The sequence below is a fragment of the Bubalus bubalis genome, chromosome 17, assembly GCF_019923935.1.
Source record: "Bubalus bubalis isolate 160015118507 breed Murrah chromosome 17, NDDB_SH_1, whole genome shotgun sequence".
Classification (NCBI taxonomy): Eukaryota; Metazoa; Chordata; class Mammalia; order Artiodactyla; family Bovidae; genus Bubalus; species Bubalus bubalis.
The window spans coordinates 66,237,674-66,261,830 of NC_059173.1; the positions used below are offsets into that span (position 1 = coordinate 66,237,674).

Below are 24,157 nucleotides of genomic sequence, written 5' to 3' on the forward strand. Positions count from 1 at the left end.
GAGGTCGCGAGTCCCCCTTCCACCGGGATGCCATGGGACTCAACTGCAGGGGTGGATCTTCCTCCTAGGAAAAGCTGTATTTTTCCAGTGTTCACCTAACTGCATCTCTTGACTTTAGCTGAAAACTGACAAAATTAATTGGGGGATCACGGATGAACCCGGGCCAACCATTGTCAAGAAGCTCCGCTGGACTGCGGGGGGAGAGCAGCAGAGGCGCCCCTCTGCCCGAAGCCACTGTGCCTGCGTGACCACCCCTCCCTGTGGGGATGCGTACCACGTCGGGGTGCGCCTCCAGCGTGGAGCGGCAGAGCTGCTCCAGGGCCTCTGGGTCCTGCAGCAGTTCAAGCTTCTTTTCTGCAACGATCTGTGTTGGGGTCTTGCCTTCATTCCTCCACAGTTCCTCAAACACCTGTTGGGGGAAGGAGGGTGGAGAGAGGAGGGGTCAGTGAGATCCAGCCACGTGCAGACACACTGGGGCCTCTCCACACTGAGCCCAAGACCATGCTGGTGGAGATGGAGATGGCTTATCTGCGCTGGTGGACTCCAAGGGCACAATGGGGAGGGCGGGGAGTGTGAGGTAATTCCTCACGGGTCCCGGCTGACGCGAGTTCCACTGGATGAATGAGCTGACGTGTGGGCTCATAACAGAAATCACCCGCAAGGCCTTCTTTTAAGCGTCTCTGCAGCAACCCTTTCCCGGGAAGCAGGCATGGATACTGCCTGCAGCTGGGGCCTGGAAGCTGAACGCCTGGCAGCCACGGGCCGCTGCAGCCACTGTGGCTCCAAGTGCGGAGCCAGCCTACGCTGACCGCCCAGACTCAGCCTTTGCCTGGCACCCAATACTGCAGGGACCCAACAGGCCCCAACATTGGCTGGATCTGCCTGGGCCAAAATAACCAGGATAGAGGCAGTTCAGGGATCATGGCCAAAATACAGCATTCAGAAGGAAACGCAGGACAAGGCTGGGACGATACTTTTAAATGCAGAGAGGCTGGCTGCTCCCTGAGCATGTGTGTTGGGCTGGATGTGGGGTGAGGACCAAGTGACCCAGGGAAGCGCACCCCTCGTGGGCCTCCAGGAACAATGCCGGGGGACCGCAGTATTCTCCACTCCAGAGTTAAGAATGCATCAGCTTATTAACTTTCCAAATCAGTCAAGCGCAGCCCAGCCCCAGCCCCCCGGGCTGACACAGTGGGTTCCAGAATCCAGTCCTCTGCTCCTTCCTGTTTAAGACACAGACTGCCCTCCTGGCTTCAGTCAGCAGGGCGGGAGCCTCTGAAGGCGGCCTAGGCCGGACTCTGCGGGCTCCCTGGCCCCCTTGCTGCAGTCATCCTGGCTCTGGGGTTGCCAGCCTCATGCTGCGGCATAAATCCTCAGCTTTTGCCCGTGTCTGATCTCCACCCTGGGAAGCACTGCTGCTGCTGCTAAGTCGCTTCAGTCGTGTCCGACTCTCTTCGACCCCATAGACGGCAGCCCACCAGGCTCCCCCATCCCTGGGATTCTCCAGGCAAGAACACTGGAATGGGTTGCCATTTCCTTCTCCAATGCAGGAAAGTGAAAAGTGAAAGTGAAGTCGCTCAGTTGTGTCCGACTCTTCCCGACCCCATGGACTGCAGCCCACCAGGCTCCCCCGTCCCTGGGATTCTCCAGGCAAGAGTACTGGAGTGGGGTGCCATCGCCTTCTCCCTGGGAAGCACTATGGAAGTGCAATTGTTTCTGGCAGGGTGTGCAGCTCCCAGGCCTGCTGCTGCAAGACAAACCCATGTCACAAGGGGTTCCTACCAGCAGAGTGGGGAATGCAAGCTGGGGACCCTGAGCACACCCTGCCCACCAGAGCTGGCTCTGACACATGGGGCAGAAACTCAGCCTTCAGTTCCTGCGGGTCAAGCACACATCCTTTTAACTACCACCCGACTGTGTCTTTAGTTTTAAAGGATCTGCAGGGGAAGGACAGGAGAGCACACAGCCCCCTGGCCTGCCCCACCTGTTTGGGGCTTCCAGGGTCAGAATGCGGGCAGGGGGGAGACCTGTTCCGGGGGGTGCAGAGACAGACAAGACAGAGAGGGTGCCCCTCTGGGCAGAGGTAAGCGTCATCAAAGGTCTTTCTTCCAGACATCAGTCCAGGCCTCCATGAGAAGCAGGCCCACGAAAACATCCAAAGAATTGACCCACCAAAAAGGGAGAAAGAGACATCAAATCATTTGAAAGTTTTACTGCACGACATAATATTTTCTGCATTAAAAGGTTTCTGGTGATTTGTTTAAAAGCAGACCTCTGAGAAGACAAGTGGAAACTGCTTACACGGCATGCTAAGGAGACAACCCCTGGGGACAGCGGGCCATGTGCACCTCCTTCAGGCTTGCATGGCGGAGACACGCAGGCATCTGGGATGCTCGCTCTCGGGGCCTGGCTGGCCAGCAGTCTATACGACACTGAGGGCCGCTGAGTCCCGGAGGCTCGGGACCTTGGTCTGCCAGCTGCAGTGGGCTTGTGGCTCTGCAGGTGGGGGTTTGGTGGGCCCTGGGTTCTGTCAGAAATGGATCCTGTGAGAGGAGAGCCTGGGTGCTTTTGTCTGCAGCTACCAGAAGTTGCTCAGGGTGATAAATAACCTTTGAGTTTCTGTTGCCCTCCTAACTCTTCTGTGCCCAGAGAGCTAAGCAGATGAGGTTTGTTAAGTCTCAGAAGCACTGTTGGGGCACCTGGGGGGAAGGGGCAGTAGAATGTGTCAGGGATGAAAATAATGGGTGATGACGGAAGGGAGAGCCAGGTGGCAAAAGATGGATTAATAATAAATTCGACATAAAGTGGGAGTCTTTGGAGTTCAGAATATTCTCAAGGCAGGATGATTCCTTCTGCTTATCTGTCATTCTGAGGGGTCATCCTGAGTCAACTTTTTTTCCCCGTCTCCTAGTTATCCAATCCAACTCTGTTATCCAATAACCCGTGGAACCAGAGTCTTTCTGCTTCACAGGCTTTCTAAAACCTAAGGCCTCCTTGGATTCCTCTATTAAATTCAGTAAAAATTAACTGTAACACATTTTTCCACTGTAAAATGTAACACATTTTATAGTACACCATAAAAATAAGACACAAAAAGACGCTTGATGTAATTAGTCAAAAGGGAAATGCAAATCAAACCCACCCTGAGCTACTGCTTTACACCTACTAGGAAGGATAACCAGTCAGAGGTCAGTTACAACTGCTGGTGGGGACATGGAAGGACTGGAATCACCCCACGCTGCTGACCGGACTGTGAAATGGGGCGGCCCGTCGGAAAACGGTCTGGCAGGTCCTCAAGATGTTAAACATACAATTACCACGTGACCCAGAGATTCCATTCCTATAGGTATAGCCCCAAGAAATTTGAAGATGTGTACCAATCAAATCCTGTACGCGCGTTGACAGCAGCATTATTCAAAGAGCCCCAGTGGGAAACGAGCGTCCGCCAACTGAGGCAGACAAAATGTGGTCTGTCCACACAACGGAATACTCCTTAGTCATAAAAAGGCACGGAGGGACCTTCCCAGTGGCCCAGTGGCCAAGATACTGTGCGCCCAAGGGAGGAGGCCTGGGTTCAGTCCCTGGTCAGGGAATTCAATCCCTCCTGCCACAACCAAAGTTCCCATATGCCACAACCAAGACTTGGCCCAGCCAGATAAATAAATAAAAATAAACATTTGTCAAAAACCTAAGAAAGGCATGAAGTACAGACACGATGTAGATGGTTTGGAAAACATCATACTAGGTGAAAGCCAGACACCAGAGGTCATACATATACTGTCAGAGTCCATTCACCGTACATGTCCAGAACAGGAAAATCCAGACAGAGAGCAGATCCGCAGTTGCCTAGAGGGAGGGGTTAATGCGGAGAGACTGCAGACTGAGCACAGTCTGTTTGTTTTGGGGGTGATGAAAATCTTCTGAAATTAGACAGTGGTGATGGTTATCCATCCTTGTGACTAGACTAAAAACCAATGAACTGCACGCCTCTTCAAAAATAAAGCTGGACTTCCCCAGCAGCCCAGTGTTGGGAGTCTGCTGGCCGGTGCAGGGGCCGTGGGTTCCATCCCTGGGAAGGGAAGGTCCACACGCCGCGGGGCAGCTGGCCCTGTGCTCTGCATCGAGAGCCACACACAGCGAGGAAGACCCAACACAACCAAGAATAAACAAACAGGACTGAGGAACAGCACACGAAGCCTCTCATTGTCAAAAGTCTTAATTTTTTAACCCACCATCTACACATCCCAATTGCCCATCCTTCCAATAGTCTCTCTGCACGGAAATCTGCCTGGGACGACGTTCACCCAATACTGCTGCTGCTAAGTCGCTTCAGTCGTGTCCGACTCTGTGCGACCCCATAGACGGCAGCCCACCAGGCTTCCCCATCCCTGGGATTCTCCAGGCAAGAACACTGGAGTGGGTTGCCATTTCCTTCTACCCAATACTAACGGTAGTTAATTCAAGGTGGTAGAACTGGAAAATCTTTCTATTTTTCTGCATTACTTCTTTATAACGAAAAAGAATACCATTTTTCCCACCAGAAAAATCGGTTATTTTTTAAAAATCGTAAAGTAGAGCAATGTAAAGGCAAACCCCCCAAGGCAAGTGTAAGGGAGAGTCCCTCATGCGACACTGATGCCTTGCCAAACAGACTTTTATTTTGATTCTGTGGTTGCCTCACAGAAGCCAGGATCCAACCCTACCTCCTTTAAACACACCGGAAGCCAACAGAATCCAAAACTGCCTCTATCTGTATCTGCCCCCAGCGGTCGCAGCCCCTGCGGTCCCCAGCTCTGCCCTCTGAAACTCACACTCACTGCACCCGGCTTTCCTCACTGGCGCAGGCGGAGTGGAAAGGGGAAGGTCTTTTCCTCTTCGGTTTCAAACGCTACAATTCATCTGCTCTTACATGTATATATAGTTTCTTTCTGCCCTCAGGCCATCTACTCTTTCTGCTACTGCCGAGTGCTGTCATAAACATTTGTATTCCTCTGACATCCAGGCAACCAAAAGCCTGCCCTAAATGTGTCACGGTTCCTGTACTTGACAGCCTCACTTGGTGGTGGGGAAACAGAGTCTTTATTAGCTCCTGTCCCTGGCTTCACAGTACAGAGCGGGGTGTATGCTTCATGGTGCCTTGTAATTAGCCCAAAGCAGCAGCTTTGCCAAAGCCTCACAAAACCTGCCACTACTGAGGATGTGTATAAATATTAGATGCAAAGGCACCGTTAAAGTAACATTAAGTTTCTGGCTGAAGCGCTTGACAGCTGTGAGATCTGAAGGTGAGACCAGGCAGCCGCCTTGGTGCTCTTTATCCTTCTGGGTGCTTATTTGTAAGCGTTTTCTGAGTTCCAGAACGTTGGGCCTACCTGAGACTGTCCGGCGGGGGTGGAGATGAGGCGGAAGGCCTCCTCTGACAGTGAGGCTGTTTTTTTCTGGGTCTTCACACAGTAGGCATGTGCGTAAACTTTGATTTATGTAGTGGGAAGTGGTGTTCTGACCTCGCCCTTCTCGCAGGAAGACTGGCTTTCAGGGGTAACCATGTGAGCCCTGGTCCCGGGTGGGAGGACGGGAGAGGGGGGACTAGGGCCAGGGAACAGTGCCAGCCACCCCGGGCACAGGGAACGCGCACCGTCCAAGCCCCAGGAGCTGCAGGGCCCCACCGCTCATATAAACACATGTTTGGGAAATAGTCCAGGCAAAGCCAGACAACTACTCTCTCTGGTCAACAAAGATGAGAAGCAAGTTACCTGTGTCGTACATGGGATAGGCTTTATTTCATTTGCTACATAAAGTGTTTCTACCTCTCAGTATAAAAACCGCACTTAGCAACTTCTCTAAAAATAGCACTTAGAGACTTCCCTGGTGGTCCAGCGGTTAAAAGTCCTCCTGCCCAAAGGAATCCATAAAGAACATGAAAAGACAACCTTTAGAATGGGAGAAAATAACTGCAAATGAAGCAATGGACAAAGGATTAACCTCCAAAATATAGAGCAGCTCACGTAGCTCAATATCAGAAAACAAACAACCCGATCAAACAATGGGCAGAAGACCGGAACAGACATTTCTCCAAAGACATACAGATGGCTAATCAACACATGAAAAAACGCTCAACATCGTTTATTACTAGAGACTGTATATCAAAACTAAAACAAGCTATCACCTCACACCAGTGTGAATGGCCACCATCGAAAAATCTACAGACAATAAATGCTGGCGAGTGTGTGGAGAAAAGGGAACCCTCTTGCCAACTGTTGGTAGGAATGCGAACTGATAGAGTCACTATGGAGAACAGTATGGAGATTCCTCTAAAAATTAGGAAAAAAACTACCATATGACCCAGCAATCCCACTACTACTATCAGTTCAGTTCAGTCGCTCAGTCGTGTCCCACTCTTTGTGACCCCGTGAACTGCACCACGCCAGGCCTTCCTGTCCAACACCAACTCCCGGAATTTACCCAAACTCATGTCCATTGAGTTGGTGAGCAATCCAACCATCTCATCATCTGTCATCCCCTTCTCCTCCTGCCCTCAATCCCTCCTAGCATCAGGGTCTTTTCTAATGAGTCAGCTCTTCACATGAGGTGGCCAAAGTATTGGAGTTTCAGCTTCAAAATCAGTCCTTCCAATTAACACCCAGGGCTGATCTCCTTAAGGATGGACTGGCTGGATCTCTTTGCAGTCCAAGGGACTCTCAAGAGTCTTCTCCAACACCACAGTTCAAAAGCATCAATTCTTCAGCCCTCAGCTTTCTTCACAGTCCAACTCTCACATCCATACATGACCACAGGAAAAACCATAGCCTTGACGAGACCGACCTCTGTTGGCAAAGGAATGTCTCTGCTTTTGAATATGCTGTCTAGGTTGGGCATAACTTTTCAACCAAGGAGTAAGTGTCTTTTAATTTCATGGCTTCAGTCACCATCTGCAGTGATTTTGGAGTCCAAAAAATAAAGTCTGACACTGTTTCCACTGTTTCCCCATCTATTTGCCATGAACTGATGGGACTGGATGCCAGGATCTTTGTTTTCTGAATGTTGAGCTTTAAGCCAACTCTTTCACTCTCCTCTTTCACCTTCATCAAGAGGCTCTTTAGTTCTTCTTCACTTCCTGCCATAAAGGTGGTATCATGTGCATATCTGAGGTTATTGATATTTCTCCTGGCAATCTTGATTCCAGTTTGTGCTTCTTCCAGCCCAGAGTTTCTCATGATGTAGTCTGCACATACGTTAAATAAGCAGGTTGACAATATATAGCCTTGACGTACTCCTTTTCCTATTTGGAACCAGTCTGTTGTTCCACGTTCAGTTCTAACTGTTGCTTCCTAACCTGCATACAGATTTCTCAAGAGGGAGGTCAGGTGGTCTGGTATTCCCATCTCTTTCAGAATTTTCCGTAGTTTATTGTGATCCACACAGTCAAAGGCTTTAGCATAGTCAATAAAGCAGAAATAGATGTTTTTCTGGAACTCTCTTGCTTTTTTGATGATCCAGTGGATGTTGGCATTTTGACCTATGGTTCCTCTGCCTTTTCTGAAACCAGCTTGAACATCTGGAAGTTTACAGTTCATGTATTGTTGAAGCCTGGCTTGGAGAATTTTGAGCATTACTTTACTAGCTTGTGAGATGAGTGCAATTGTGCAGTAGGAACAAAAAAGCCTCTTGTTGAAAGTGAAAGAGGAGAATGAAAAAGTTGGCTTAAAGCTCAACATTCAGAAAACGAAGATCATGGCATCTGGTCCCATCACATCATGGCAAATAGATGGGGAAACAGTAGAAACAGTGTCAGAATTTATTTTGGGGGGCTCCAAAATCACTGCAGATGGTGACTGCAGCCATGAAATTAAAAGGCGCTTACTCCTTGGAAAGAAAGGTATGACAAACCTAAATAGCATATTCAAAAGCAGAGACATTCCTTTGCCAACAAAGGTCCGTCTAGTCAAGGCTATGGTTTTTCCTGTGGTCATGTATGGATGTGAGAGTTGGACTGTGAAGAAGGCTGAGCGCCAAAGAATTGATGCTTTTGAACTGTGGTGTTGGAGAAGACTCTTGAGAGTCCCTTGGACTGCAAGGAGATCCAACCAGTCCTTTCTAAAGGAGATCAGCCCTGGGATTTCTTTGGAGGGAATGATGCTGAAGCTGAAACTCCAGTACTTTGGCCACCTCATGAGAAGAGTTGACTCATTGGAAAAGACTCTGATGCTGGGAGGAATTAGGGGCAGGAGGAGAAGGGGACGACAGAGGATGAGATGGCTGGATGGCATCACTGACTCGATGGATGTGAGTCTGAGTGAACTCTGGGAGTTGGTGATGGACAGGGAGGCCTGGCGTGCTGCAATTCATGGGGTCGCAAAGAGTCAGACACGACTGAGCGACTGAACTGAACTGAACTGAACCTGAACATTCTTTGGCATTGCCTTTCTTTGGGATTTCCCTAGTGGCTCAGACAGTAAAGCGTCTGCCTACAATGCAAGAGACCCAGGTTCGATCCCTGGGTTGGGAAGATCCTCTGGAGAAGGAAATGGCAACCCACTCCAATACTCTTGTCTGGAAAATCCCATGGATGGAGGAGCATGGTAGGCTACAGTCCATGGGGTCACAGAGTTGGACACGATTAAGCGACTTCACTTTCACTTTCTTTGGGATTGGCATGAAAACTGACTTTTTCCAGTCCTGTGGCCACTGCTGAGCTTTCCAAATTTGCTGGCATATTGAGTGCAGCACTTTCACAGCATCATCTTTCAGGGTTGGAAATAGCTCAACTGGACTTCCATCACCTCTACTAAGCTTTGTTTGTAGTGATGCTTCCTAAGGCCCACTTGACTTTACATTCCAGGATGTCTGGGTCTAGGTGAGTGATTACACCATCATGATTATCTGGGTTGTGAAGATCTTTTTTGTACAGTTCTTCTGTGTATTCTTGTCACCTCTTCTTAATATCTTCTGCTTCTGTTAGATCCATACCATTTCTGTCCTTTATTGAGCCCATCTATGCATGAAATGTCCCCTTGGTATCTCTAATTTTCTTGAAAAGATCTCTAGTCTTTCCCATTCTATTGTTTTCCTCTATTTTTGCATTGATCACTGAGGAAGGCTTTCTTATCTCTCCTTGCTTTTCTTTGGAACTCTGCATTCAGATGCTTATATCTTTCCTTTTCTCCTTTGCTTCTGGCTTCTCTTCTTTTCTCAGCTATTTGTAAGGGCTCCTCAAACAGCCATTTTGCTTTTTTGCATTTCTTTTTCTTGGGGATGGTCTTGATCCCTGTCTCCTGTACAACGTCATGAACCTCCGTCCATAGTTCATCAGGCACTCTGTCTATCAGATCTAGTCCCTTAAATCTAGTTCTCACTTCCACTGTATAATCATAAGGGATTTGATTTAGGTCATACCTTAATGGTCTAGTGGTTTTCTCTACTTTCTTCAATTTCAGTCTGAATTTGGCAATAAGGAGTTCATGATCTGAGCCACAGTCAGCTCCTGGTCTTGTTTTTGCTGACTGTATAGAGCTTCTCCATCTTTGGCTGCAAAGAATATAACCAATCTGATTTCGGTGTTGACCATCTGGTGATGTCCATGTGTAGAACCTTTTCTTGTGTTGTTGGAAGAGGGTGTTTGCTATGACCAGTGCATTCTCCTGGCAAAACTCTATTATTAGCCTTTGCCCAGCTTCATTCTGTACTCCAAGGCCAAATTTGCCTGTTATTCCAGGTGTTTCTTGACTTCCTACTTTTGCATTCCAGTCCCCTATAATGAAAAGGACAATTTTTTGGGGTGTTCGTTCTAAAAGGTCTTGTAGGTCTTCGTAGAAGCATTCAACTTCAGCTTCTTCAGCGTTACTGGTTGGGGCATAGACTTGGATTACCGTCATATTGAATGGATTGCCTTGGAAACGAACAGAGATCATTCTGTAGTTTTTGAGATTGCATCCAAGTACCGCATTTCGGACTTTTTTGTTGACTATGATGGCTACTCCATTTCTTCTAAGGAATTCCTGCCTACAGTAGTAGATATAATGGTCATCTGAGTTAAATTCACCCATTTCAGTCCATTTTAGTTTGCCGATTCCTAGAATGTCGACATTCACTCTTGCCATCTCCTGTTTGACCACTTCCAATTTGCCTTGATTCATGGACCTGACATTCCAGGTTCCTATGCAATATTGCCCTTTACGGCATCGGACCTTGCTTCCATCACCAGTCACATCCACAACTGGGTGTAGTTTTTGCTTTGGCTCCATCCCTTTGTTCTTTCTGGAGTTATTTCTCCACTGATCTCCAGTAGCATATTGGGCACCTACTGACCTGGGGAGTTCCTCTTTCAGTGTCCTATCTTTTTGCCTTTTCCACTGTACTACTAGTATATACTCTGAGAAAACCACAATTCTAAAAAACACAGGTACCCCAATGTTCACTGCAGCACAGTTTACGACAGACAGGACATGGAAGCATCGCAGATGCTCGATGTGCATTGACGGATGAATTGATTAAAGAAGGTGTGTACATATACACAACGGAATGTGACTCAGCTACAAAAAGGAACGAATGTGAGTTAGTTCTAATAAGGTAGATAACTGTAGAGCCCATTACATACAGTGAAGTCAGAAAGAGGAAAAACAAATATTGTATATTAAGGCATATATATGAAATCTAGAAAGATGGTACGATGAACCTATCTGGAGGCAGCAAAGGAGACACAGACATACAGAACAGACTTGTGGACACAGTGAGGGCAGCAGAGGGTGGGATGATCTGACGGAATAGCACTGAAAGCCATACGTCACCATGTGGAGAACAAACAGCCAGTGGGAATGTGCTCTACGATGCAAGGAAACCAAACCGGTGCTCTAGAGGCGCTCTAGACAACCTAGAGGGGTGGGATGGGGGCGGGGGTTCAAGAGGGAGGGGACATATGTATACCTATGGCTGATCCATGCTGATGTATGGCAGAAACCAACACAATATTGTAAAGCAATTATCCCTCAATTAAAAAGAAATAGATTGAACGAAAGAGAGCCCGCCTGCTAATGCAGGGGACACAGGTTCACTCCCTGGTGTGGAAAGATCCCACATGCCGTGGGGCACCTAAGCCTGTGGGCCACAACTACTGAAACGGCACCCAGAGCCGGGGCTCTGCCACAAAGAGACGCCCTGCTCGCTGCAGCTGGAGACCCAGCACAGCCAAAATAACACACAAAAATCAACAAAAAGAGTGCTGAGGACATTACCTCTAAAAACAAAGCAACAAACGAAGAAACAAAAACAACCCCCTCCTCCAACAGCACTTGGAAGCGTTTATTACAAGACTCCCACGATGAAATTCACTTAGTGCAGAGCTTCCCATAACACCTGTATTGGGCCGGCAGGGTGGCTGGACTCAGGACTCAAGAGGTGTGGACCTACCTGCTTGGCTGCGGACGAAGAGATGGCCTTCCTGTCCAGCAGGTCCAGCAGCTCAGCCAGGGCAGAGGGTGTGACAGGACTGGCACCCCAAAAGGAGAGAAGAAAACGTGTCACTTCCCTTTGTCAGCATACGCGTTCACGGTTATTCAAGATCAAAGCACGTGCCTTTGCAGGCTTGAACCCGCGCCTCCCCAGCCAGGAACGACAGTAACAGGCTGGCTGGGCCCCGCGTTATTTATTCTTTTGTATTTCAGGCTAGAACACATTTTTGTGACTAGTGTTGTTTTTCTTTATTTTACTACCCAACAGTAACCGCTGTTTGGCAGAAGTTGTAGCAACAGACAACTGCTCAGTTTAATTAGTCAAGAAAAGGAGGTGGCTGCAAAATTCACGAACCATGGTGAGAAGAGAAAAAAGTAAAAAAAAAAACAGTAATTAAATATTTTCGACTGAAAGATCAGCCTAAAAATTACTTCAAACAAAACAGCTAACAAAACTGGTTTTTGGAGTGTTTTTGTGCAAATATAAATTCTTTTTTTACTGTAAGAGTTTTCCTTTCGGGGTGCAGTGGCTGCCAGAGACACCATCCGGTGTCCGCATGGGCACCCACACACTCTGCTCCTGCAGGCTTTCTAGAGCTTTCTGGACACACCAGGGTCCGAAGTCATTATATCTACACTTCCAGGAAGTGACTTATTTCCAAGGAGCCCGTGATGTAAAAGGCCAACTGGACATGTGATGTGTCATCAAGGCACATTTAGAGGTGGGGGGAGGTGAGCGCCTCGGTTAGTAGAAATATTGAATTACAGACTATTTTAAAATACATGGTCTTGCTACGTTTAAACACACACAGCACCTAGGCTAATGAAACGCTGTCTGTCTGAGGTCACAAGGGCACCAGTTTTAAATAGACTGAAATGCCTTATAAATAGCACATTACTGTGAGTGCATAAACAAAAGCTTCTGGAGCGCTTAGAGAGACTTGATAACACCTGTTTAAGTCTCAGCTCCCATCACTCAATGTTAATTTCTTTGTTATGCTCTTGGCTATTTCCTGGGACTCCAGGCCAACCGAGCACAAGTTCACCAGGTCCAGCTCAGGTACCATGAGACCCCACAGCATCGTTCACACTAGACACGGAGACCCCCACTGTTCTGCCAGTGTCCGCTTATTCCAAAGAAAGGAGAAGAGAAAACTCCTAGCGGATGTGTGGCTTGGAGGGAGTCTGGTACCGGGAGCAGCTGTAACCCCCTAAGCAGATCTCAGCGGGACGAGAGGGAGAGGGCTGGGAGAGCAACAGTTACCTCTTCTCTAACCTCCCACCCTTACTGACAAGTAAGAAAGAATCAGGTTGCTTTAAAAATTCGGGTTTCTTGGATGTTCCACCACCCTAGTCGACATAAAGGCCAATTATTGTGTATAATAAGCACTGAGGCTGAACTAGATTTCTCGAGCCTTCAACAGAAAGGGTGCCCATTCCCATGTGAGCTGGTGATAAAGGATGTGCGGATGGTGGAGGACAGAAATAGAACAAGCATAACTTAAAATACTTCGCCTTTCATCCAATGACCTTAATATACTATAAAATATCTCCACCGACTTGGGATTTCTCAGTCACCCTTTTATACCCACAGTAGGTCAACAGTGTCTGTGTCTTGGGCTCCTTCCCTGACAAGGAGGGCTGGGACACTGTGTCAATTCATTCCAGCTGTGCCAGGGCTGACCTCCAGAAAGACGATGGCAAAGATTGGGACCTGTTACCCTAATCCTCAAAGGCCCCCTCCTCAGTCACATAAACAAGCCGTCGGACTTGGAACATAATGGCAGAAGCACACGCTACTGAGTGGCTGCTGTCAGAGCGTGCTGGTTTCTGGGCCACGAGTGTGTCTCCGCTGAAGGAAACTCTAACGTGAAAGACAGAGGCCGTGTGTGCTAGTCTCCCACCCCCAGCCCAGCCCACCTACGAGGTGGAGGGGAGAGCCACCTTGAGCCTTCCAACTTCACCTGGTCCCTTAGATCTCTTCCGGGATCACAACTCCACTCCATCTGCAGCCTGGATCCTGGAAGCAGACACTCCAACACAGCCATAGCCACCGTGGCTCCTGTGAAATGCACTGCCCATCGCAATCCACAGGCTCATTTCAGGCCCAAGCCTGTGAGACACAGAGGCTCGTGGAGGAAGACAGGGAGGCCTGGACCCCCAGGTGCTGCTCAGCAGTCCTGCTCATCTCGCTGATTCCCAGCACCCTGCCTGGTGTGCCCCCAGCTGAGTGTCTGTTCTAGAGTCTCCTTTCTATACTCCTTCTCAGCACGCACCCCAACCTCCCACATCATCAGGCCCCCAGCTGATGGAAGGCCCAGAATCTTCTAGGGTGCCCTCCGCCTCCTCTTCCACCTAACAGCCCCTCAAGCCCATGCTCCTGATCCTGTCACTTGGCACTCCGACAAATCCTCCTCGGATGCCAGGCTCCCGTCTCCTGTGGCTTTGCTCCCACGCCTTCACGATGCTCAGATCTTCCCTATCTTAAACGCCTCCAAGTCATCTTGCCGTCACTCGCTCTGCCTGGCTTCTTACCTTATTTCTTACCAATACAGAGCATCAGTGGTTACTGTCTGCCTCCCGAGCACATGTCATCTGGATGCAGACTCTATCCTTCTTAAAAATTCACCTCCCCTCACCTGTTACCAAACACAACAGCTTCTCCGCACTGCTGCACCCTGCCTCTGGACCACCTTCACACCCTGGGAAAGCCCCTTCTCCTGGGGCCTCCACATTCCCTAGTGAGGAGTGGCCAGGGCTCGTTTCTGCATCCTCTGCCTTCACCTGAGTCTGGCAAAGGAGGAGAGCATGTCTGTCTCCAGGGTGGCCACTGCTTTCAGGGCAATGGTCTCCTGCCAACATGGTCAGCTACCTCTCAGGGGTCCTGTCTCCCCACATGACACATCTAAGCCAGGGCTCAGGAAACTTCTTCCAGAAGGAGCCAGGGACCAAATACTTAAGGCTCTGTGGGACACACCAGGTCTCTGTCACACGCTTCCGGTTTGGTTTCTGTGAGAGATGGCAAGCATCCTCAGCTCGCAGGCTGTACACAGACAGGCTCCCGCCTCCTGCATCCCTTTCTTGGACGTGGCCCCGCACATCACACTGTGGGACTAACCCTCCTGCCGGCGTCAGTCCCTCCTCGGCTCTAAAGCCTTCGCTGGTTTCCCAGGGTCTCGGGGGCTGCTGCCTGCAGCTGACCTGCAGGTTCAGGGCCTCAGCTGGAGTGAACAACTGGAGAGTTACACTGGCCTGATCCTACCAGGGAATGCTGCATCAGAGGACCAGTAATGTCCACCTTCGTAACTAAATCAAACCTGGTATTAATGGAGTTATCATCCAAAAGAGCTATATACTCAAAATAACGTAAGGGCCAAGTTCAACAAGCACTTCTCTGGTGGCTCAGACAGTAAGAAATCTGTCTGCAATGCAGGAGGCCATGGTTCTATTCTTGGGTTGGGAAGATATCTTGGAGAAGGGCATGGCAACCCACTCCAGTCTTCCTGCCTGGAGAATTCCACGGACAAAGGAGCCTGGTAGGCTACAGTCCATGGGGTCGCAAAGTGTCAGACATGACGGAGCAACTTTCACTTTCTTTTCGGGTTTCCCTGGTGACTCAGATGGTAAACAATCTGCCTGTAATGCGGGAGACCTGGTTTCCATCCCTGGGTTGGGAAGATCCCCTGGAGAAGGGAATGGCTATCCACTCCATATTCTTGCCTGAAAAATCCCATAGACAGAGAAGCCTGGTGGGTTACAGTCCATGGGCTCACAAAGAGTCAGACATGACTAAGTGACTAATACTTTTCTGGTCGGACCCTTTAAACACCAGTCTTCTGGGAGGTCTTTAAAAATGAAGGCTCATTTGCAAAATGAGTTCCAGCCAGCATGATCTCTGGTGTCCCTTGCCTGGCATCATCATGAGACCCTTGCCAGCTTTGCAGCTACTGCCCTTCCAGGCTTTGGAAACGCTAGCCCAGCTGCTGAGGTTGCTCACTGGTTAACGTCTGCTCCAAGCTCCTGTTCTACCTAAACTGCAAGACAGAACTTGCTTCACTTCATCCTTACTTGACTTTGGAACAACCAAATATACTTTTATTTAGAGTTAGGATCCCTTGGGGTTCTTAAGTCTGTAATGCTTCCAAACTGTTTGGATAAATACCAGGGGCTCTAGGTTCCCTTAACAGGTTTTTATCAACCTCAGGTCCTGCAATGGTTGTTAGCAAACCCCTCCTTTCCCACATCAACATATCAAGAAACTGATCTGAAAGTCAGGGGATGGGCTTCCGGTCTGAGCATCGGTGCACATTACTTCTTGGGGCCTGGGTTTCCTTCTCCACTAAACGTGAAGGAGCCGAACCAGAAAGTAGCTAAGGGCTCTGCCAAGACTGAGATTCAGGGACTCTAGTAGTCAGCCAACAACACAGAATGCCTTATTTAAGGCTAAGAGTTAGATCTCCTCCAACGCCTCAAAGCACACCTTCCTGGAGCCTCTTGGGCCAACGTGGTCTCACCCTCTCTGCTCCCACCACGTTGCTTGTGCTTCTAAGCAGGAAGCACCCTGTCCGCCTTGGACTACAGCGCTGCTGTGCAGGGCCATCCTCCCCAGGACACAGAGCTCCCCTAGGGCTGGGCCCTGCTCCTCTCTCCACAGCTGGCACTTCACGGCTCAGCTCCCGTGACCTTGCACCCTCTCCGTGCACTGGCTGAGCCCCAAACACACGGTCAACTGGCATTTCCTGCCATTTTCCGCCCTGTGTTCCTCTTGGCTATGCTCCCCGTGGTCCCCAAAGCTGCTGGCTCTCATGCCCGGTTTGGTACTTGAGGGGGTTGGTATTTGACACGGCAGCATGAAAAGCGAAGGACGCCAACGCTGAGGGCTCGCAGGCACTGCGCCTCCTCCTCTCCAGAACCCTGGGAGGCGGGTGCCGCGTTTATAGCTAGACACCAAGGGTGACTCGCCGAGGTCACGGCTGGTACGGGGCTGCGTGGCCTCGCTGGTGCTGCGCACACACACTGCAAGCCAGAGGCTGAATGCGCATGGGGCAACTTCTCTGAACACACAACTGTTCCGACTCATGTATCAACACACGCCTGTCTCCCCTGCTCCGCTCCCGCAACCCACGGCTGTGGGTGCTCCCGCGGCAATGACACCCACCCAGATGGGCTCTGCTTCCCCGGGGTCCTGCTGGGTCCCTGCCACCCACCTGTGTGTCCCCGATGAGCCCCCGCACTGCTCCTTCTCTCCCTGTCGACCCTTTCCTTTCCTCCTCTGACACCCGCGCTCCCGGTTCTCCCCTTCTTGCCTGCCCATGCTCCACGGGTAAAGTCCAGGCCGTCTCAGGCTACTTCCGCGGCCATGGTCAGGCCATGTCCTCCCTGACAGCTCTCCTCTGCTCCAGCGGCTTCCAGTTCCATCTACACGCTCCACACCCACGATCCACTTATCCCAGACTGTGCATGGCCTTCCCCAAGGTGCTGCACCGGGGACCCCCTTGAGCCGTCTACGCACGCTGGCCCCCACGCCCGGGCACCCTGACCTCTGGGCGTGGAGTCTGGCCCCAGTCACCCCCTACTCGGGCCAGCTCAGCTGTCCCTCCCCCTTCTCAGGGGGTGTCCTGCCCCTTCCTCTTGGCCACTCCCACTGCTTCCCCAGGGCCTGGCCTCTGAGGGAGCCTCGTTCCACCTCCTGAGGGTGATGCCCTGGGCTTGGTCCCTTTTTGTGCATTCACGGGTGGCCGGGCACAGCTGTGGTGCAGCAGGATCACACTGAGCCGACTGCTTTCTTACAGTCGAGACCAACTCTTCATTGTTTTCATCTCAGGCCCCCAGCCTAGCACAGCACACAGGCCAGGGTGGGTGGTCAGAGACCCAAACACACCAACAAGCTTTCAGATGTGCAGGTGAAGGCGGACTACCCTGACATTCACAGGGAAGGTCGGTGTCTCGTCAGCAGATCGGGGCACGGGGTGGGGGTGGGCAGGGGCAGGGGACACGGTCAACTGGCATTTCCTGCCATTTTCCGCCCTGTGTTCCTCTTGGCTATGCTCCCCGTGGTCCCCAAAGCTGCTGGCTCTCATGCCCTGAGAGCCTTTGAGAGCTCAGGGCTCTCAAAGCCCTGAACTATTTCAGCTGCTTCTGGACACAGAGATCATAACAAAAGAAAATGCCCTCCCCAGACCCCACTCACCTCTCACTGACGGCAAGGTTCTGTTGCTTTAAAAAGCCCAGAAAAGTGTTGAGGACCCAACTAGTCACTTTTTTGGGCTCTGCCCTAGTTTCTTTGATCACATTTTGGAAGAACTCCAGTAGGCCAACTTCATTCTGTCAAGGAAGAAAAAAATAAAATGATATAAAACCTCCCCCAAATGGAAGATCAGCATTCTGAAACTGCCACCCTCTGCCGCCTCTGAGACGTCTCCTGGTACTTCCCAAACACAGAGGTGTCAGCAGAGAATTCTGACAAAGCGCTTTAAGCAGACAGCAAGGGCGCTACTCCTACGGCTGCCACCCTGCCTTCACGCAGCACCGGCAAAGGATGCCCGGGCTCTGCGGTCCACGGCAGCGGAATCCACCACCCCAAACCTGCTGCCCTCGCCGTGTCGGCCGCGTGCACCACAGCCTTCATCCTGGAGCAGTATGTCCGGCCTGAGTTTACTGTCCTCTTTCCAGGCCCATCTCCTCTCGAAAGTCCTAGCAACTGCTGGAATAAGAAGGTAAGAAAAGAAGCAGACCAAAAAGGAACAGAAAGGATATTCTACTTCTGAAAAGTCAAAAGTGGATCATAACTGCACTCCTCTGCGTATCCTCTCCAGAAGCGACGGAAGTGATTTTCAACATGTTCTCAAACTGAGAAAGGACATGGGCATGTGACCCACTTAGGCCATGAGACTGGCCGGGCCACGCCCGGCTGACCCCAGCTCTCGCTGTGCTCCAGGAAAATGACCGCGGCTTGGCTCATCATGGACACGTGTTGGCAGAGGCCCCTCCCACTCGGGACTACCAGTTCTGCGAGCCAAGGGCCACGCCGCCCTCTCTCTCTGTGACCAGAGCTATGTCAGTGCCAGATCACGGCAGCTGCCTGGTCAGCATCAGTGGATGAATCAAGTCTCCCACTGCCTTGTATTAAAAAAAAAAACAAAAAACCACACACGAATGTTCATCCTTTATCATGCCACGTTCACCTTTAAATATTGGAATTGCTACAGTTTATTTACTTGGCTGCATTAGGTCTTAGCTGTGGCACGAGGGCTCTCTGCTGCAGCATGTGGGGTCCAGCTCCCCAACCAGTGAGTGAACCCAGGCCCCCTGCACTGGGAGCTCGGAGTCTCAGCTGCTAGACCACCAGGGGAAGCGCCATGGAATTGCTACAGTGATGCCTAAGATGAGCCCCCAAGTCACTCATCAAGTCGTTCACTGCGGCTAACTATCCACCCCGATGGGTCTGGCAGAACTGGGAAATCCGGCTAAGCCTACCTCTTATTTTTCAATAAGGAAAATAAAATCATCTTCTACACACATCTGGGAGACTGAAGTTTCCAAATGCAGAGGAAACACAATTTAAGTAGCAAGTTTCCCCTACCTGCTGAAATTCAAACCAAACCACACTTTTGAAATATCCTTTTTTAACCTTATATGGCAGGTAAGGCTTTCACCCTCATCCCTTTCAGAGAGCCTTCATTAATCAAAAGAACATTCTAGAAAAATACAATACTGGGAAGAAGCAAGACACACTAGCAGAAGTGCTCTCAATGTTTTGCTGTTGTAGCTGCTATAATATACACTCAAGCACACAGTGGCTAAAATAGAAAATCCATTAAAAAACAACAACACACCCCACTACGTGCCCTTCAAAACAGACGCATTCTCTGCTGACAAGCCTACTGAATGATCCCATAATCACCTCCTGAATCTCTTTTCAAGCCGATGCTATTATTCTGCTCATGCTAAACCAGGGCAAAGGCCACCCTGGCAGCCAAAGTTTGACTACAGATGAAGGCAAATCCAGACAGCGTGAAGAGGAAAGTTCTGCTTAACTTATGGAAAAGTATTCAAACTTCCACAACGGCACACAGACCACTGGGGAGGGAGGAAACCACTATCTGGCCCCAGTCAGACAAGCAGGATTCCCTTTGTTCTAACTCCGACAGGCTGGCCCGCTGGTGAAAAGAGCTGTCAGGAGGGGGACTCTGCTTTGCCAAGGAAAGGTTTTTCCTAAACCCACCCAGAAATATTGCACTTGAACTCACAGGCCTGGCTGAGTTGCTGGGACGTGATGAGTATCTATTTCTCTACCCTTGGGTGGTTTTTTATTGGCTGGATAACGCAGCAAGTCAGATTTCTGTTTGTCTTTTCCTGTCAGTGCTGTGAAGCAGCGTCTCGGAGCTGGAGCAGGGCTTCACTGGGGATGCGTGGGTTCAGTTCATGATCTGCAGGCAATGGGGAAGGCTGCGACCGTGGCGGGGTGAGCTGTGGGTGGTGGGGCTGTGGGAGGCTGAGCTGCTGCCGCCAGAGTGACAGGTGCACGCAAAGTCACACGTGGGCTGCCCACTTGCACTCTTTACAGCAGAAGCTCTCTTTTCGGGGGAAAAAAAAAAGCCACACAGCATTCTAGGTAAGGCCTTGTTTTTCTGTGAGATTGGCAGATGCTAATAAGCTTGGCAGGGATCTCAGAAGTCCCTGTGAATGCAGCCATGAAGCCATCTGGTTTTTGCAGGAAAACAGCAGACCAGTAATTCCTTGACATGAAAATCATATTAAGAGCAAAGCAGAAAGGCCAGTGCATTAGGGGCCCCTTAACATCCTTCTTAGAGGCAACAAGCCAGCACGAATCATCTACCCCACATCAGATGGAGCTGAAACTCAGCTGCACAGGGCATCAAGCCTGCTGGCTGACTGCAGCTGGAACTTCCTTCAGAGAAAGCCCAGGTGGCAGAGACGACTGGTCCTGGCTTTTGTGTCATGCCAGGCGCTCTCTACAGCTTTGCGACTGAGAAGCATCTTTTCCACATTTTAATCAAATTTCCCAAAGCATTCCATTCTATCCAGAGCCAGTGCCAAGCCAGCCTCTCCGTCACAGACGGGAACCCTCCACTGCCAGGGAATCTGTCTGCTGGTCACTGCTGGGATGCGGCAAGGCAGTGGGGTCCCCTCGCCTTCTCTGCTGCTTTGGAAAGGGACCCCATCCACCTCTGCAAGGTGCCCGAAAGCCAACTTTTCAGTCTACCTTCAGAGATGACAAGATGCCAGGAGTCTATCCTGTTGGAACAGGATAAAGGCAGATTTTGCAACTGCCCTTCCTGTCCTCAGTCACACACCCTGGGCACCTGATGACGGGGCAGGACGAGGCTGGACTATATTTAGAAGGGGAATGCAACCCGAGAGAGACGGCTGGCTGGTGGCAGAGGCGGGGAAGAGACAGGACACAGAACACGTACCATGGAGCAGCTGGTTGTGTGGCAGGGAGTGCCCAAAGCCAGCCTCACCGCCTGAATGCCTGCTCCATGGCCAGCCACGCGAGGGGGCTGCCGCGGCTGCCACTGATGCTCACAGTAGCCCCCACTGCAACCATTACAGGAGCCTTCTCTACACTAACTCATCCCACCCCAACACCGACACAAGGAAACAGCAGGCCTGGGGCTCTGTACTCGTCCCCCAGGTTCCGACGCTGCTCCTGGAGGACACTCACACCCCGTCTTCCTGGGGACTGAAGCTGAGCACCCACTAGGGCTGGGTATGACACACAGCAAATTGCCCATCCAAAGAACATGTTTCCCTATCATTTTCATTATTCTATTTGAGGGTTGCCAGCTGTTCAAAGGTTCTTAGCATAGTAAAAATGCCGCAAAGGCCCTTAGCAAGCAGCCTAGAAACCAGGAGCAGAAAACGGCAGGTTCGAGTGCTGCTGTTGCCAAGATCGTCTAAACCCCGCGGCGCTCTCTGCTGGGCCTGACACACGCTGGTTCCCAGACTGGGGGGACAACAGTGGCACCCCCTTCCTAGTCAGGGCTTCCGCGGCTGGGAAGACGACTGGCGTGCCTCCACGCCCTCCCCAGAGAAGTAGGGAGCATGCTCTCATGGACGCTGCCTGCTTCAGCAGCATCCCAAGCTACAGAACAAACCCCGTGGTCACTCACAGAGGTTTGGTGAGAAGCACCTCCTATTTCCCTGCGTTCTAACTACTTCGATGTGGGTGACCAAGGCACAAGTTTATACCTAACTGGGCAGGCAGGGCATCTCAGACTCTTGTTGACTATGATGGCTACTCCATTTCTTCTCAGGGATTCTTGCCCACAGAAGTAGATATATGGTCATGTGAGTTAAAATCGCCCACTCCCATCCATTTTAGTTCTCTGATTCCTAAAATGTCAACGTTCACTCTTGCCATCTCCTGTTTGACCACTTCCAATTTACCTTGATTCATGGACCTAACAATCGAGGTTCCTATGCAATATTGCTCTTTACAGCATTGGACTTTACTTCCATCACCAGTCACATCTACAACTGGGTATAGTTTTTGCTTTGGCTCTATCTCTTCATTCTTTCTGGAGTTATTTCTCCACTGATCTCCAGCAGCATACTGGGCACCTACAGACCTGGGGAGTTCATCTTTCAGTGTCATATACTTTTGCCTTTTCATACTGTTCATGGGGTTCTCAAGGCAGGAATGCTGAAGTGGTTTGCCATTCCCTTCTCCAGTGGACCACATTCTGTCTGAAGTCTCCACCATGATCTGTCTGTCAGGTGGCCCCACATGGTGTGGCTCATAGTTTCATTGAGTTAGACAAGGCTGTGGTCCATGTGATCAGTTTGATTAGTCTTCTGGGATTGTGGTTTTCATTCTGTTGGCCCTCTGAAGGATAGGAATAAGAGGCTTATGGAACCTTCCTGATGGGAGAGACTGACTGTGGGGGAAACTGGGTCTTTTTCTGATGGGTGTGGCCATGCTCAGTAAATCTTTAATCCAATTTTCTGTCGATCGGCGGGGCTGGGTTCCCTCCCTGTTGTTTGACCTGAGACCAAACTATGATGCTGTTAAAGTGCTGCACTCAATATGCCAGCAAATTTGGAAAACTCAGCAGTGGCCACAGAACTGAAAATGGTCAATTTTCATTCCAATCCCAAAGAAGGGCAATGCCAAAGCAAGTTCAAACCACCACACAATTGCACTCATCTCACATGCTAGTAAAGTAATGCTCAAAATTCTCCAAGCCAGGCTTCAACAGTACACGAACCATGAAATTGCAGATGTTCAAGCTGGATTTAGAAAAGGCAGAGGAACCAGAGATCAAATTGCCAACATCCACTGGATCATCAAAAAAAGCAAAAGAATTCAAGAAAAACATCTACTTCTGCTTTATTGACTATGCCAAAGCCTTTGAGTGTGTAGATCAAAACAAACTGTGGAAAATTCTGAAAGAGATGGGAATACCAGACCACCTGACCTGCCTCCTGAGAAATCTATATGCAGATCGAGAAGCAACAGTTAGAACCAGACATGGAATAACAGATAGGTTCCAAACTGGGAAAGGAGTACATCAAAGTTGTATGTTGTCACCCTGCTTATAACTTATACGCAGGGTACATAATGCGAAACGCCAGGCTGGATGAAGTGCAAGCTAGAATCAAGATTGCCGGGAGAAACATCAATAACCTTGGATATGCAGTTGACACCACCCTTATGGCAGAAAGTGAAGAACTAAAGAGCTTCTTGATGAAAGTGAAAGAGGAGAGTGAAAAAGTTGGCTTAAAACTCAACATTCAAAAAATGAAGATCATGGCATCCAGTCCCATCACTTCATGGCAAATAGATGGAGAAACAGTGGAAACAGTGAGAGACTTTATTTTCTTGGGCTCCAAAATCACTGCAGATGGTGATTGCAGCCATGAAATTAAAAGATGCTTACTCCTTGGAAGAAAAGCTATGACCAACCTAGACAGCATATTAAAAAACAGAGACATTCCTTTGTCAACAAAAGTCCATCTAGTCAAAGTTGTATGGATGTGAGAGTTGGACTGTGAAGAAAGCTGAGCGCTGAAGAATTGATGCTTTTGAACTGTGGTGTTGGAGAAGACTCTTGAGAGTCCCTTGGACTGCAAGGAGATTCAACCAGTCCATCTTAAAGGAGACCAGTCCTGGGTGTTCACTGGAAGGATTGATGCTAAAGCTGAAGCTCCAATACTCTGGCTGCCTGATGTGAAGAACTGACTCATTGGAAAAGACCCTGATGCTGGCAAAGACTGAAGGCAGGAGGAGAAGGGGACAAGAGAGGATGAGATGGCTGGATGGCATCACTGACTCAATGGACATGAGTTTGAGCAAGCTCTGGGAGTTAGTGATGGACGGGGAGGGTCGCAAAGAGTTGGACATGACTGAGTGGCTGAACTGAACTGGGCGGGTCATGAAGCTGTGGTGGGAGCGGCTGACAGCCTGGGGACCCCAATCTGCGACTAAATGACAGCAGCTCTCACCGGGCTGGGCTCTCGCCTGTCACCGTGCAGAGGGGTGTTCCTACGGAGAAGATGGTCCTGAATCTGCACATGAACTCTGTGCTTCCCCATCATTCCTGCGAGTCCAGTCGCTCTTCCAAAGTGAGAAAAACAGAACACAGACCCAACAACTTAGTGAAAAATGGCCCTGAAAAGCACATCAGTGCTAGTTCTGGAACAAGATGGACAGCAGGCAAGCATGCCCCGAGACAGTGGTGGTTCCCGGG

At 49.9% G+C, this 24,157-nt stretch overlaps 1 protein-coding gene across 5 annotated transcripts in view; it reads right to left on the reverse strand.

The window, feature by feature from the left end:
* Positions 1 to 24,157, reverse strand: part of GATB (glutamyl-tRNA amidotransferase subunit B) — a 119,972-nt gene that overhangs the window by 19,348 nt on the left and 76,467 nt on the right. For all 5 annotated transcript variants that reach the window (XM_025268173.3, XM_006072197.4, XR_006545704.2 and 2 more), the window contains 3 exons: positions 17,632 to 17,765; positions 11,401 to 11,479; positions 275 to 409 (listed from right to left, as the gene is read on the reverse strand). In XM_025268173.3, coding sequence (XP_025123958.2) covers positions 275 to 409; positions 11,401 to 11,479; positions 17,632 to 17,765 — 348 coding nt within the window. The remainder of the gene's footprint in view (positions 1 to 274; positions 410 to 11,400; positions 11,480 to 17,631; positions 17,766 to 24,157) is intronic.